Source organism: Antrostomus carolinensis, unplaced genomic scaffold (genome assembly GCF_000700745.2).
Source record: "Antrostomus carolinensis isolate BGI_N321 unplaced genomic scaffold, ASM70074v2 scaffold53877, whole genome shotgun sequence".
NCBI classification, from domain to species: Eukaryota; Metazoa; Chordata; class Aves; order Caprimulgiformes; family Caprimulgidae; genus Antrostomus; species Antrostomus carolinensis.
The window spans coordinates 2,486-16,453 of NW_010329272.1; the positions used below are offsets into that span (position 1 = coordinate 2,486).

Below are 13,968 nucleotides of genomic sequence, written 5' to 3' on the forward strand. Positions count from 1 at the left end.
TTGTCTAGTACTATTTTTTCTGACCGTGGCATCTGCAATAGTCTAAAGGCATAACACTTCCTACTAATGAAAAATCAAAACTCTAAATAAAAAGTTCTTTCACTAAAGATAATCTATTTAAATAGAGGCCAATTATGCATCTCAATTTCAATTAGTGATCTGGTCATCTTCTCTAATTCCTATTATGAGCACATCAAGTGTGACAGAAACCGTGAGGGTATGTTCAAATGGATTAAGAAATTTCTCCAGTAAATGCCTCAGAGTGCTCTGTGTCACAGAGGACAAATGCTCAGACTGAATAAATGCTTTCTTTTAAAATATGCAGTCACAGATAACCAAGACAGGTAAGACATGGACAGACTTTAAAATTAACAAAAAAAAAAAAAATTAAATGCAGTATGTCAAACAGGAAGATGCATGTTCCTAAAGTCATTCTGGAGAGTGCTGTGGACGCAGTTTTAAGGAGCAAACACGCAAGAGCTCACCAGACAATTTTGAAAGGACTCCCACTACCTGTGCATGCTCTGATGAGTAAGGGGACCTGCATGCTGCTGAAGGTGCAAGGCAGTTGCAATGTACAAAAATAAAGGTTTTCAACTTGCCACTACGTCTAACAAGCGTGGTTTTTAAGGATCAGACTTCAGCTACAATGGTTTTCTAGTTTCTGTGAGAGTTACAATCATTCCTGAATCAATCAACTTCTTGTGATCCAGTATTTGGAAGCACTTTTATCTTCTTAAAGAAATTTATAGCTAAACAAAAACACTAGTCATTCTAATTTCAGGTTTTTTTATTTGAAGTAGTTGAAAGAACACTAGTTTTCTATTAAAACAGCAACTACTTTCAATCATTTAAACAAGGAAATTGTTTAAAATTATCAACTTGCTCTAACTCGCACTATTCCCACGATTTACAGCAGCTCACCAGTGCCCAGTTTTAAGCAGCAAGTATCAACACCCGAGTTCTGTGCTAGAGGTGAGCGACACAGGCAGGCTTTGCCACCATCTGTTAGTGTAAGAAGAACCCTGCTAACGTTTTAGTACGTTAGTCGCACCAGACAAGCCATGCTAAGCAGAAGAGGGCACTTCCATCTTGGCTACCGCCAACATACAGAACTATTTTCTCTTTCAGCAGCCCGCCTGCTTTGTTGTATGACAGCTGTTTGCTTTAGACCATTCTCTTTCTTCTAAAGCAAGACTAAGAATAGAAAAGCTATGCATAATCCTCATTTGCCCCAAGTTTAGAGATGAAGCAGCACAGTCCCCACACACAGATGTTCCGTTCCCCTTACCTCTTAGAGACTCTGTAATGTGCTGTGGTCAGTTTCCCAGTCTCAGGGTCATGAACAGTAGCACGGCTCAGCTACAAAAAGAGAAAGGACAAGGGCTTACCCACCTAGTAGGCTGCTTTTTTGCCAAGCCACAGGTGTTTGAAAGGGTTCCGATTGGTCTGGATGGTATGCAATGCTCTTCAATTAGCAATATTAGAAGGGCAACAGAAGCTGTAGCTGCCATGTCCAAATCAAAATAAATTGGTTGGAAAAAAATTTGGTCAGATTGTCCTTTCACTTTTTTTTCCTCCTTATTTTTTTTCTTTTCCCTTTTTTTTTGTTTGTTTTAAACTAGAGACTTTCTGCAAGTAATTTATGATGCTGAGTTTCACAGAGAATTCCTCTTCACCCAGAAGTTTCACTCCTTTCAGAATTTTGGCTTAATGCTGATGGAACGCATGGCCCATCTTTAATCACCACTACTAAAACCAGAGAGGGCAGGCAGGGGGCAGGTGGTTTCTTTTAGAGCCAATTTTGGAAAACACTGGCTAATTCAAGAGTTGTAGTACTCCATAGACAAGCTGGAAAGAGGCAGGAGCCCAGTGCAAATGAGCTTGTGTCCTGCCAGATTTGAGTCAGCAGGAGGTAAGAGAGCTCAGACAGGAGTGTGGGATTATCTCGAACAATTAAATGCTGTGTGACTAACCAACGTGTGTTTTGTGTGCCACGCCAGCTGTCACGCACAGTGAGGACTTGAAGCATCTCTTATGCATGTAAAGGCACTTCAGGTAGTCTGCTAGATTTTACAAGGCAAAGCAGGTCAATTTTGGGTTGTAGAGAAGAGCAAAGGGAAGGGAATATAAAAAAAAATAAATCTATTGAAGGTTTTGTAGCATCACGTTATTTTTTTTTTTTACACTGATTGTAAAGACCTGCTTCTTGTACAGATCATAATTTGAGAACACACACTGAAAAGGTGACCAAAAAAAAAAGAAAAAGAGCAGCTCAAAATATGCCCCCAGAACTTCTAGCTGAAGGAAAAGACTGAGAAACTCAGCAGTAACAGCCTGTTACAGATCTGCATGTAATAAAGCGGTGGACTACAAAGCCGAAGTTGTCTTTTCAGACCACCTCTTTTTTTCCCATAATGAGCAGGATCTACACACTCATTACAGGCCCCAAACATCTGGCATAGAGCTCTCTTACCTTTTGCTAATTCTGTAATGTGCCGTCTCCAAGGCTCCTGTTATGGGGTTTGAAATGGTGGCTCGCCTCAGCTGTGAAGCGAACCATCAGAATAGTTGCATTACAAAGTACATACGGCATCACAGCAATCCGACCATTCAGAAGCCTAAGGGGAAATGCCACGCAAGTCACCACGCCAGCCACCCGGTCACCTTTTGCGGTGGTTTTTCTTTTATGGAGGGGGTAGAAATTCATAAAGCAGTGATGGGGAAAGAGGGGGAGACTCCAGTTTTACTAGAAGAGGGGTTTTTTTTTTAGTTTTTTGTTTGTTTGTTTTTTAAACAGAGCATTAGAGAATATAAAGTTTTCCAGAAAGTAATGTTTCCATTTCTGTAGCAAGAACAGTCATCTGAATAAAGTAAACTAGAAGCTTTAATTTCCTTCGTATCACAATGACTGCTGGAAGCGGCACAACATTATGGGATGTGTACAGTGGTCCTTTGTTAGCACTCTGTCCTGTGTGTGCAAGATGAGTTTTACAGTTAAAGTGAATCCAGGCAGTATTGCGATCTTGTATAAGCGCAAGATGAATAAAACCTGACCTTTTTGATTCTATCTATATACCAAAAGCAGCACTGAACTCCTTTAACACTGACTGCCAACACAAACTAACTACTTACTCCATGGACAAATTTACATTCTATTCCTAAATTACAAAGAGTGAGAACTCTTGGTTCCGGGCCTTCCTTTCCCTCTATTGTGCCCCGTTTACTTGGTGCCATCACACCTATATTAATACCCTAATTCAGGACCTTATGTGTGCCCTTTAACTTTGTTCAGGTACTCTGAGACACTCTCCATCATTCATAACTGGATAGATTGAGTTGCAGAGTCCAAATTTTGGAAGAAGCACAGAACGGCCTAGCAAGTCCCAAACAATTACAAGAAGTATTTTTCTACTGTTAAAATAAACTAAGTAAACCAAGGCCTCTCCATGCCTACTAAGAAAAATGTATTGGGCACTCTTTAATACATTGCCTCTCCTCTCATCCCATGCAGGCACATGTAAGCATCAAAGCACAAACTACGATTGCAGCAAGACTCCCAAAGCTGAATAAAAAGGCTTCATCCTGCCAGCTTATGCCACCTGCACAGCAGAAGGCTGGGCACGGATCAGCCAGCACTGTCTTCCGAGAGGCAGCAATGGTAACACCTCAAGTGTCAGGAAGGAAGAGATGACCTTTCTGTCTCAAAAAGCACAGTCCTCTTGCTACACTCGTTACCGAGAGCCCTGCAGGGCCTTGGCTGCAAGAAATATGTAGAACGCTAACTGCATACAGATGCTGATACTTTAACGAACTATGAATCTCCAAGTCTTCAGCACAAGCCAAACATTTCATAGGAGAACAATTATCTCAGCAACTTCAGAAGTTAAAATCACCATGTTCACTGAGACATATTTCTACTCCATAAAGAAGTGATGCAGATGATTCCACAGACAGAATTAGCCAGAGCTTTCACAGCAGCAAAGGGGCTTAATAATCTACAAACAACTGGGGCTCCAGTTTTCAGACCTGCAGCAAGGCTGCCTGACGAGAGCAGGAAGAGATGTTTTACAAGCAAGAGAACTGCTTGTACTTCTCGCTTACAGCTCAGAACGTTACCTCACAAACACAACACATCAGCCTCTAGGAAGCTTCAAAATCACCTTCAGGCAACCTAGCACTCAGTGCAGTGGCCAAGGACAGCCTCGCCCTCCGTGTGCCCATGCATAACCCACAGCTGGTTTACTGTGCAGCAGACCAAGCTAATGGTTTGTCCCATACTTAATGCACTTATCCCCCTAATCTCCATTTGCTCAGCTCGCTCTGGACATTTAGGCTAAAAGCCATTTAGGCTAAAAACAAAGAAAAAAAAGCATGAAAATTGTATTTCCACAAGTTTAAGTCTTATTTTAGAAGTAACTGGTAACTGATGGAAAAACAGATCAATTTAACTACATCTTCAGGACACATCTTGAGATGCAGTTGCACCAACTGGATACAGAAAGCAGCTTCCATCAGCTTGCTGTTTTTCTTGGACGCTCCTGTTTACTCGGAGCGTTGAGCTGCCCTGGATTACTCTGCTCTCAGAAATAAGAGCCTCAGGATCCAGTTTCTGAAATAGGATTTGATGAGCTGGCATTGTGAATAAGCAGCTGAGTACCACTGATTAAGTTCTGCCCTCTTAAAGCTCTTTCATCTGCAGGCAACTTCAAAGCCTGGGAGACAGAAGTCAAGTTTTGTACTGCATGGAGAATACAACCTTTCATTCTTGTCTATACAATAATGTGTCAGTCCAGGGCCAGAGGAATGGCTGCCTTTCTCTAGATGACACTCTTCTCCATGTCACAACTTTAGCAAATATAGAATTAAAAAAGAAAAAACAAAAAACAGAAAACCAAAGAAAAAACAGGTGACAGGTATACTTCAAGGCAACCTAGCTGCAGTACGCTTGTTTTCTGTTGTAGAACATTCTCCTCCTTATCTGAAACAGCACACACTGAAATTGTGTCTGCCAGAAGAGTCTGACAATCCTGCACGGCTGCTACCTGGCTCTCTAATGACACAAATTTCCAGCTTCCTCACTGTCTCCATCAACGAGTGTGTCACCAGAAGCTACAAGGTGAGAAAAGCAATGTGTGAGCAAACTGCGCACACATCCGCATTCCAGAGGAGACAGAATCACACACACTCACACAGAAAGCTACTACAAAATGTGTTCTTTCAAAAGGCAAAGAAGTGCAAAGCATTTACCCTCGGCTTTGCTAGCTCTTTCACAGTTTCGATCTCTTCATCAGAGATGATGTCAAGGAAGCGAACAATTCTAGGTTTGTCCCACTCATCTTCCTGTTTGACAGGGCCCAGGATGTATCTAGGATTCCTGTTTCCATCGTAGTAGCGGCAGAAGAGTCGTTTTTGTCTCCGAGGAGTCTGAAAGCAAGGTGGAGCAAGAGATAATCAGAGAACTTCCATATGACATTAGTATCTCTAAGAAACAGAGGACATCCTGAGAACAAGAGACAGGAACAAGTCACTTTCCCTGCCTTTGTGTTATGTTAGAAGTTAAAGAGATGCTTTAAGTTTGAGAAATCAGTACTTTCAGCACATTAAGGTTACTCTGCCATACCACAACAAGCAATACTTTACACAGACAAATTAAAAATAATTTTATGACTAAAGAAACACCCTCATTCAATTCCGTATGTAAATCTAGACTTCCAGCATCTTTACTCAATTAATTACAATTACGTAGTGCATCCAAGTTAGTCAGCAGTGCCTGCGGCAGTATTACTTTTTGTCTACTGGACAGAATGAAATGGGGAAGAAATCCAACCCATGCTAATCCTCAGTTCTGCACGCTCAGCCAGCTGCTGTAACAACTTCCTTGCTTTCATACCACATACAAATTCTTGACATTGTTTTGTTATGGTTGGTCTCATACATTTGAAAACACTCTACTCCACTTTACCATTTTGAGACCCTCCCCACGGCACAGCATTTCGTACTTCCTTCTCTCAGGCAGGTAATCCTTTTTCTTAACCTCAGTTTCCTTCTCCATCTGGTCTTCTGAATCTGTACTGGATTTATTTGCTTCTTTTTCTTTAGCCATGATATATTCAAAATATTTCATGTTCCCATTTGCTCTTTGATGTTCAGGATCTATTGATAAAGAAACAGACAAGTATCACTGGCAAGTTTCCAACTTGCCTAGAACTATCCAGAAGAGGCTATTTACAAAAAGAAAACAGATGCACACTACTGCTTCTCAAATAGAAATCACAAATGTCTGTTCTGGTTTGACAGCATTCACAGGACAGCTAGAACTCCAAGCTAAGCTGGAAGTGATGCTAGCCTGCAGCGTGCACATATCCTTCCTCATCTGCAGGAAAGTACACAATGAACTCTCAGAGCTAAGCTCAACTCACTCACAGTTAAGAAACCGCTTACTGCGAGGCCAGGATCCTCAGCAGGCACAGGGGTCCCAGCACTTAAGGAAAACGGTTTGGCCGCTCCAGCCAATCTCACCAGAGGGGGAGACAAGGGAACAGGACAGGGAGAGAGCTGGGACGGCATGAATGGCTTTAAAACTAAGAACTTCTCTGATGGGAATTAAGATTTCTGGTGACAAAGTTTTTAACAATCACTAAAGTTACAGCTTCAGTTCACTAAGAAATAGTTCTCACTAGCTTTTGCTGTATTAGGTTTAGTTCTGAACTTCCCACAACATCCTTCACACAGTCAGTGGAATATTTACAGAAACAAATACTTTTCATATTTCATAAAACACACAGAATCTTAGCTCACTGTATTGCATTCTGTATTTCTTACTCTTCTGAGTTTTTCACCTCAGGTATGCTTAATTTGCATTTAAATAATCCACAGACATTTTGGTATCGCCAATTTAGTTTTGATTTCATTAATTTTGTTCTTGCCTGTATGTAAGGGTAAGTAATCTTAACACAGGAGAGATACAGTAAGTGAAGCAAATTTCAGGCAGTAAGGACTAGGACAGGTAAGTGGTTAGAAGCCAATAGTGACAGGAGGCAGAAAATTCTTCAATAGAAAGGAGCAATGCTTAACCATGACACTTTCTGACATGATAGTTGAGACTATAATTGTCCATCCAAAAATAAGGTGGCAAAATATGATTTCTGGTAACACAATTCTTATTTTACTGAAAACTACACATCAAGATGTTAATGGTAATACCAGTAATAATCTATTTTTAAAACCTATACACAAGTCAGAATATAGGCAGCACCGTGCTCCTCAGTACAAACCCATAGCTAGCTCCTGCTCCATCACAGAGTCAGATCGTGGTGAGCTGCAGATCTCTCTTTCACATACCCAGTTCCAGAAGACGTTTGGTAAGCATCATGGCTTTGGGCAGATCCCCCTGCTGATACACGGCATAACTCAGGTAGTCCAGAATGTAGACTTTATCTGCAGAAGACACTTCTCCCTCATCCAGCTGTTTCAGAGCTTGTTCCATCCAGAGCTCGGTGTGGTAGTAGTCAGCTTCTGTGTAGGCAATCTTCCCCAGCTCAAAGCAATCTTCAGCTGTTAAAAAGGATTTGTGCTTCACACCTGTATTTAAAACAAACCAAACAGAATTTACACAGAATTCCAAACCAGCCTTCAGAGTAACATTCAGTTATTTCTTATTCTTCATAGCACAGCTTATTTCTGTTCTTCAACATCTCCCTTCTGTGGTGGCTATTTGCTGAAGCCTCCATTTAAGTATCTAAAGCCTGGAAATCCTTGGCAGGACACATAAGTGGTTAGATGCAGTTTTCCATTGCCAGAATACCAGCAGCTAGCTAATGCCTTTACCATTAGTGGAAAATAAAATAAAATAAACCTTCCTTCTTCAAAATCCCAAACACTCTGAGCAAGAGCAATACTAAGCCAAATACAAAGTTTCAGAAATCTGTTTTCAAACACGTTACATGATTGCATTAGAACCTTATCGAAGCACATCTTGTTAGTGACAACTTAGTGGGGGAGGAAAAAGAAAACATCAGTCAGTAAATTCCCAGCTGCTCAAGATTTTTCAAGTCAGTCATTTTTAGAAACATTTGAAGAGACCTCTGAAAGATTAAAGCACTAGTAAGCAAATTACAGCTTCCTACTTTTGCCACTGTAAATTAAGGCCCAAAGAAAAACCAAATTTAATCTTGTAAAAAGGAAACGGGACTTGCCGGTTCTACAGCTAAAATTGCATTTCTGCTTACATCTTAATACAGCCTGAATTTCTAATAGTAGCTCCCACAGCTGTTTCAAACAGAGGAATTCTTCTGTTGAAGACATGCCTTAAGAGATTAAATAGCTATAGAGATAGGCCATGAAATGCAGTATCCCACAGAACAACTTTGTTTCTGCTCACTAATTGAACACCTTGTGGTCCATCCTGGGATGGCCAGTGATTTCAGTTTTCTGAGCCTGAAGCTGCAAACTCTAAAATAACACAAAGATTAGGGAATCGGGTGCGGTGGTGGTGGAGCGCTCTCAGACAGCGAGAGCTCCTCCAGAACGAGTTGCACGGCCAAAGCCTGGCCACACATGAAAAGGCAACTCTTAAAAGGGTGCTTAAAACAGCAAGCATCAAATAGGGTTGATAATGAATATAAAGAAACAGCACAACCTGTAATGCAGGAAAAAGAATTAATAAGTGATAAGACAGTAAGTTAAGACTCTGATCAAAATTTGTCGACCTGGCCAAACAGATATTCCCTGGAAAGGAAGACAAGGAGCACAAACAAGTGACCACATGGGATGTTCCTCACTGGAGCTCTGAAGAGACCAACCTGTTCTCTTTTATACTCTAGAACTTTCAGGATCTGCAATTACACTTCATTACACAGAGTCTGGACAGCTTATTGCTTCAAAAGAAGAAATAACCTACAGTCCACTCGAAGCATTTAGTCTTGTATTTTTGTGCTGTTTTAAGAAAACAATAACAAAGTGTTTATTGTATTAGAATGAATCTGTAGGTCTTTGAGACAGTCTTGAACTAAACCCAAAAGCAAGGTTATACATCATCACACATAAAGCCAATTACCCTTAATTCCATTAGGCATCTGACCACAATGAGTGCTTGCAAAAACACAGATGGATTGTACAGAGCTGATTTTTTGCCAGTTGGCACAGTACTATTTTCAAACAGAGGAAACAAGGAAAACTCAGCAGAGAAAGAGTCTTTTAACAAGAAAGAAGTGTGTCTTCTGCATATAAACCTATTAAGGATTACCTCAGGCAATGCCACATAAGCTCAAGCCTGTGTACGCACGCTGTCTTTTGTTCTTCAGTTGATACACTCCATGAAGTTAAAGCTCAAAGAAACTTAAGTCACTCCCAATCTGAAAGGTCCCTCTTATCCTTGAGAGGGAAAGGGGTAATAAATGATAGAACTCTTTTATTAAAATGCATTATATTGTGCAATAAAACTAAGTATCTGCCAGTGCACAACTACTTCAACACAAAGAAAATCCTTGCTCAGGCAAGATTTTATTGCTATTGATTTTTTATTAAAAACTATTAAAACCAAATTATCTTACCATAAATAGAAGAAAGATGCAGACTTCCAACTAAAAAGAAATTTTCAAGTTCCAGTCCAAGCAGAAAATGAGCACGTGAGTAGAGTGAGGAGAGTGACAGGACATAGGAGAGTCTCAGCTCAGAAAAAAACCTGTGTTCTGTGCAGTGTTTTATCCACGTGCACTTGGGCAGTGTACTGGCAGAAGAAAGCCCACCCTGCGGGGAAGCCAAGTGGATGCAGTTTCCAGCAGAACCACCACATCAACAGACCTGACAGTATGCCAGAGGCCATCAGCTCTTCCTGGGTTCCTCTTCACCAGCACAGCCTGAAGCAACAGGTTTCTCTCTCTTGAGGTGTGGCAGAATTAAAACTGACACCTATGTCAACCTACATTCAACAACCCACATCACATCACTTTTCGTAAATGCTTAGCTAGCTCCATTGTTTTCCTGTTGTTACCTTCACGCTACACAGTTAAAGATGGAACAGAGTCAAATGATTTGTATGTAAGCAGGATATTTAATAAAAGCTCATGCTGTCTTCTGAAAATGACAATGACTCTTACCTGGAAGATTTCCTCTTGAGAGGGTGTCTGTATCCAAATTATACGTGTCTTGAAGCCGCAAGAGTGCTTTTGCTGCACCAGTCTGATCTTCATCATTTGGGAAAAACTGACGCTGGATAGTCATGTTGGAGATAAAGCCTGGGAAGACAGGGAAACGCTTGGCCTCCTTCATCCCAGGAACTCTATAGGCTCTATGCATGAAATAACTGTCTACTCCAGGGAAAGTTAACATTTCAGGAAAGGCCATTAATAAGTTAGGAAGAGCTATTAGCCTGCAGAGCACCAATGAATGCCCTAAGTTTGTTTCTAAAGGACAGGAGAACCCCTTCCATTTAATGCAGAAACTATTTTTGTCTTAACAGGTTAGGGAAAAAAAAAAAAGTTACATATGACAAAAAGACCACCCCACATGGAGAACATTACAGATAATATATTGGTAGTTTTCACAACCATTCCACTCAATCCACCTTCCAAAAGGCTTTTCATTTAGTAACACGGAATTTACAAATAATTTAGAAGAGAAAACCAAACGGTGCTAAGAACAGCAGTGTAGATATTAAGGCTGGTCAATAAAAAGATGATAAAAATGCTGATGACTAACTGCAAACAGCTTTTGATGAGATTTTAGGAAATTAAGCAGCCTTGCAGGAAATTAAGCAGCCCTGCTTTCTGTGGACACGGGCATTGACATATTTACGTTGAAACTTGAGAAACACACAAAGTTAAAAAGGTTTCTCAAGATCCATCTTCACACAACTCTGAATTGAATTTAAGATGCATGCAGAAAAGTTTGCATTTCAATTTTTTTTTGTGGAAAGAAAGCAAAGGAACAATCAAAAATAAAAACTTGGGGTCTTTTTAAAGAAGCACCAGGGTGGCGTTTATGGAACAGAAGACAAGCAGGTTCTAGAAAAAAAAAAAATACTCTCTCTAGGAACTGTTCCCCAGTCATTAGAGTCACATGTAATCATCTCCCCTGTTGTGAAAGGTTCCTCCTCCTCTCTGGTGCACGCACACAAACACAGCTATTGCTGTTACTTGAAGGACCCTCCTGCAGAGCTCGTGCATTATCCTCTTGTCACTGGGAGAACTGACACTACTTTTCCCCTTCTGCTTCTGCACCCTCATGAGGCTGGAGGGTTGTTTGCACTGCTGAAGGAAACAGAACTCCAGAAAGCCAAGAGGGCAGTTGAGGAGGGCAGCACCAGCAGTCACCAAAAGGAACAGCATCAACAAAGTAGGCCATGAGGACCTCAGTGTGAGCAAACTGACAGCTGCTCCAGCATTTTTAGAAACTTTTCTACTGAACAAACGCTTTTGTCCCAAGATCCAGAAGCACAAGCAGCTTTACAGTGTTAACTTCGGACAGTGCTAGTATGATGTTTATTGAGTTCATCTAATATCCACCAGTAGAAAACTTAGCAGCATGAGTAAAAACAGACAAAGCATAGTACACAACACGGCTGCAAAAAATAATGAACTCCCCCAATTTGTGATTTTTGCCATGCTCTAGTGGTCTTTTTTAATTATTCAAGCCTGATAATACCATCAGTTTATGGAAAGGTGTTCCTGCTTTAAAAAAAACCCAAACCCCCCATATCCTTTCACTCTTATGCATCCTTTCTCTTATTACACTATGCTTTGCTCAACATTTTCCTTTTCCCAATCAAAACAGTTGGTTTTTGCCTTCCCCCCCCGGCCCTTCATTCAGAAGAGCTTAAGATCCACTGGTCCAGATTTCTGTCTGGCAGGTGCAGAGCCTTTTCAATTGCCATATTCAGTTCCTCACGGTAAAAAGCTGAATGTGCTGAATCCTTATTAGAGACTAACCCTGTATCTTTTCTGAAAGCTCCACTTTTTAATCATTTCTTACTACAAACCTACACCTGGTGCTAGTTAGTTGTTGAAACTGATTCTCATAGCTCAAATAAAATCATCCCAGCTTCCTTGCTGCTAAGTGGCTTTCCACAGTCAACTATTTTATGTCCTGTTCCCTACTAAAAAGCTTCTACTCTTGCAGAGGAAAAGAGGCAGCAAAGTGTTTACTACAGTAATTCAGATCAGGTCCACAAATGCTCAGTCTCCCGACAATGTTCAGGTTGTGAACCATCACACCTTAACAACTCTGGGTACATCAGCAGTAATAGCTCTTGACCATACTCAAAGACAGCACCACATGTCTCGCACTCAAAAGAGTTTTGTTTCCTTTCCTCTGTTCAATGGAATTATCACACTTGGAGATTAAATTTCATAGAACCATAGAATGGTTTGGATTGGAAGGGACCTTAAAGATCATCTAGTCCCACCCCCCCCTGCCATCAGCAGGGACACCTTCCACTAGACCAGGTTGCTCAAAGCCTCCTCCAGCCTGGCCTTAAACACTTCCAGGGAGGGGGCATCCACAACTTCCTTGGGCAACCTGTTCCAGTGTCTCACCACCTTCACAGTGAAAAACTTCTTCCTAATATCTAATCTAAACCTCCCCTCTTTCAGTTTAAACCCATTTCCCCTTGTTTTGTCATTAGTTGTCCTTATGAAAAGTCCCTCCCCAGCTTTCTTGTAGGCCCCTTCAGGTACTGGAAGGCCGCTATAAGATCTCCCTGGAGCCTTCTCTTTTTCAGGCTGAACAGCCCCAACTCTTTCAGTCTGTCCTCACAGGAGGGGGGCTCCAGACCTTGGATCATCCTGGTGGCCCAAAATACTGGTTTGCAAGAAGTGGGAGAGTACATGAAGCAAGCCCTGAGCCCCTGCAAAATTTAAAGCATCCAAGGAGATTACCGAGTTTAAACTCTGCAGTTTCCCTAAATTTTTGTGAAGCTCAAATTATAGCACACTGACAGCAAAATGGCAGGCCTTCTAGCATTATTTTTATGCAGGTACCTCAAAAGCAGACTTGCAAATCTAATTCAAACCATGACATGTGAAAGACATAGTCAAGTAAATGCAATTATAATGTGATCCTTGTTCTTAGTACAGGCACACTTACCATCTGACATGTCCTTCAGAACGAGGCTCTCCAGCTCACCCCACTCTGTGTTAAGCCGTTTCATCAACTTGAATGCATTTACAGGATGTCCCAAAAACCCCTCCGGGTCTTTCGTAGCAGTATCTGTCAGCTGATCCAACTTCTCTGCCCATCTATAGTGAAAATACACATTCATTAAAGTCTCTTGTAAAAGTCTGCCACTGCACTGTAAAATTGATTTTAAACTACCCAACAGTCCCAGCTAATAAAAAAACCCAACACAAATTACAAGTTTTTACATTAGCTATATATAAAGCTCTCCAAGAAGGAACAAAAGGGACTTTTTTAAAAAAAAGAAAACAGAACAAAAAACACAACCTTCTTCCTCAGCTGCAGCCTAAATCTCATGTTGCTCTTGTGGTCTTTGTTGGAACACTGCTGAATGAACTCCTTCCTCCAAATACCAAGTGCAGTATGCCAGCACATCTATTATGAGTTTTCATGCAGGACTAACCAAAAACAAAGCTTTACCCACATTTTTTTATCTTTTATTTTTAAATTAACTTTTTTCTAGCATTTACAAAAAGGTAGTTCCAATACAGAACACTTGTCTCAAAATATTTTACTTTCAGACACACACACTTAAATCTATGATAAGCCCCTTGTCTCCCACCACAAAACTGCCTTCCATACTCTAAGTTTGTATTAAGAAACACGTAGTTCTCATGTTCCCAAATGAGGAGCCTCAATCAACTGCTGGTGCTACAGTTGGGATTCCACAAACCTCTCCAGCTCTGCCAGAGACAGAAGCCATTCACAACTCCAATGCACTCTGGAACAAGCACACCTTGCAAAAGCTACTGTTGTTCACCTATTGTTTTAATGGGACCAAGCTGTGTGGTG

General features: G+C 41.0%; 1 protein-coding gene across 1 annotated transcript; it reads right to left on the reverse strand.

Annotated features, from left to right (window-relative positions):
* Positions 1 to 2,476: 2,476 nt before the first annotated feature.
* Positions 2,477 to 13,238, reverse strand: LOC104519441 (prolyl 4-hydroxylase subunit alpha-1; the record flags this gene model as incomplete). Its single annotated transcript, XM_010172468.1, has 6 exons — positions 2,477 to 2,547; positions 5,251 to 5,427; positions 5,966 to 6,156; positions 7,345 to 7,584; positions 10,101 to 10,238; positions 13,087 to 13,238. Coding segments are annotated over 6 exons (969 nt in total), but the record flags the coding sequence as incomplete, so codon positions are not given.
* Positions 13,239 to 13,968: the final 730 nt, after the last annotated feature.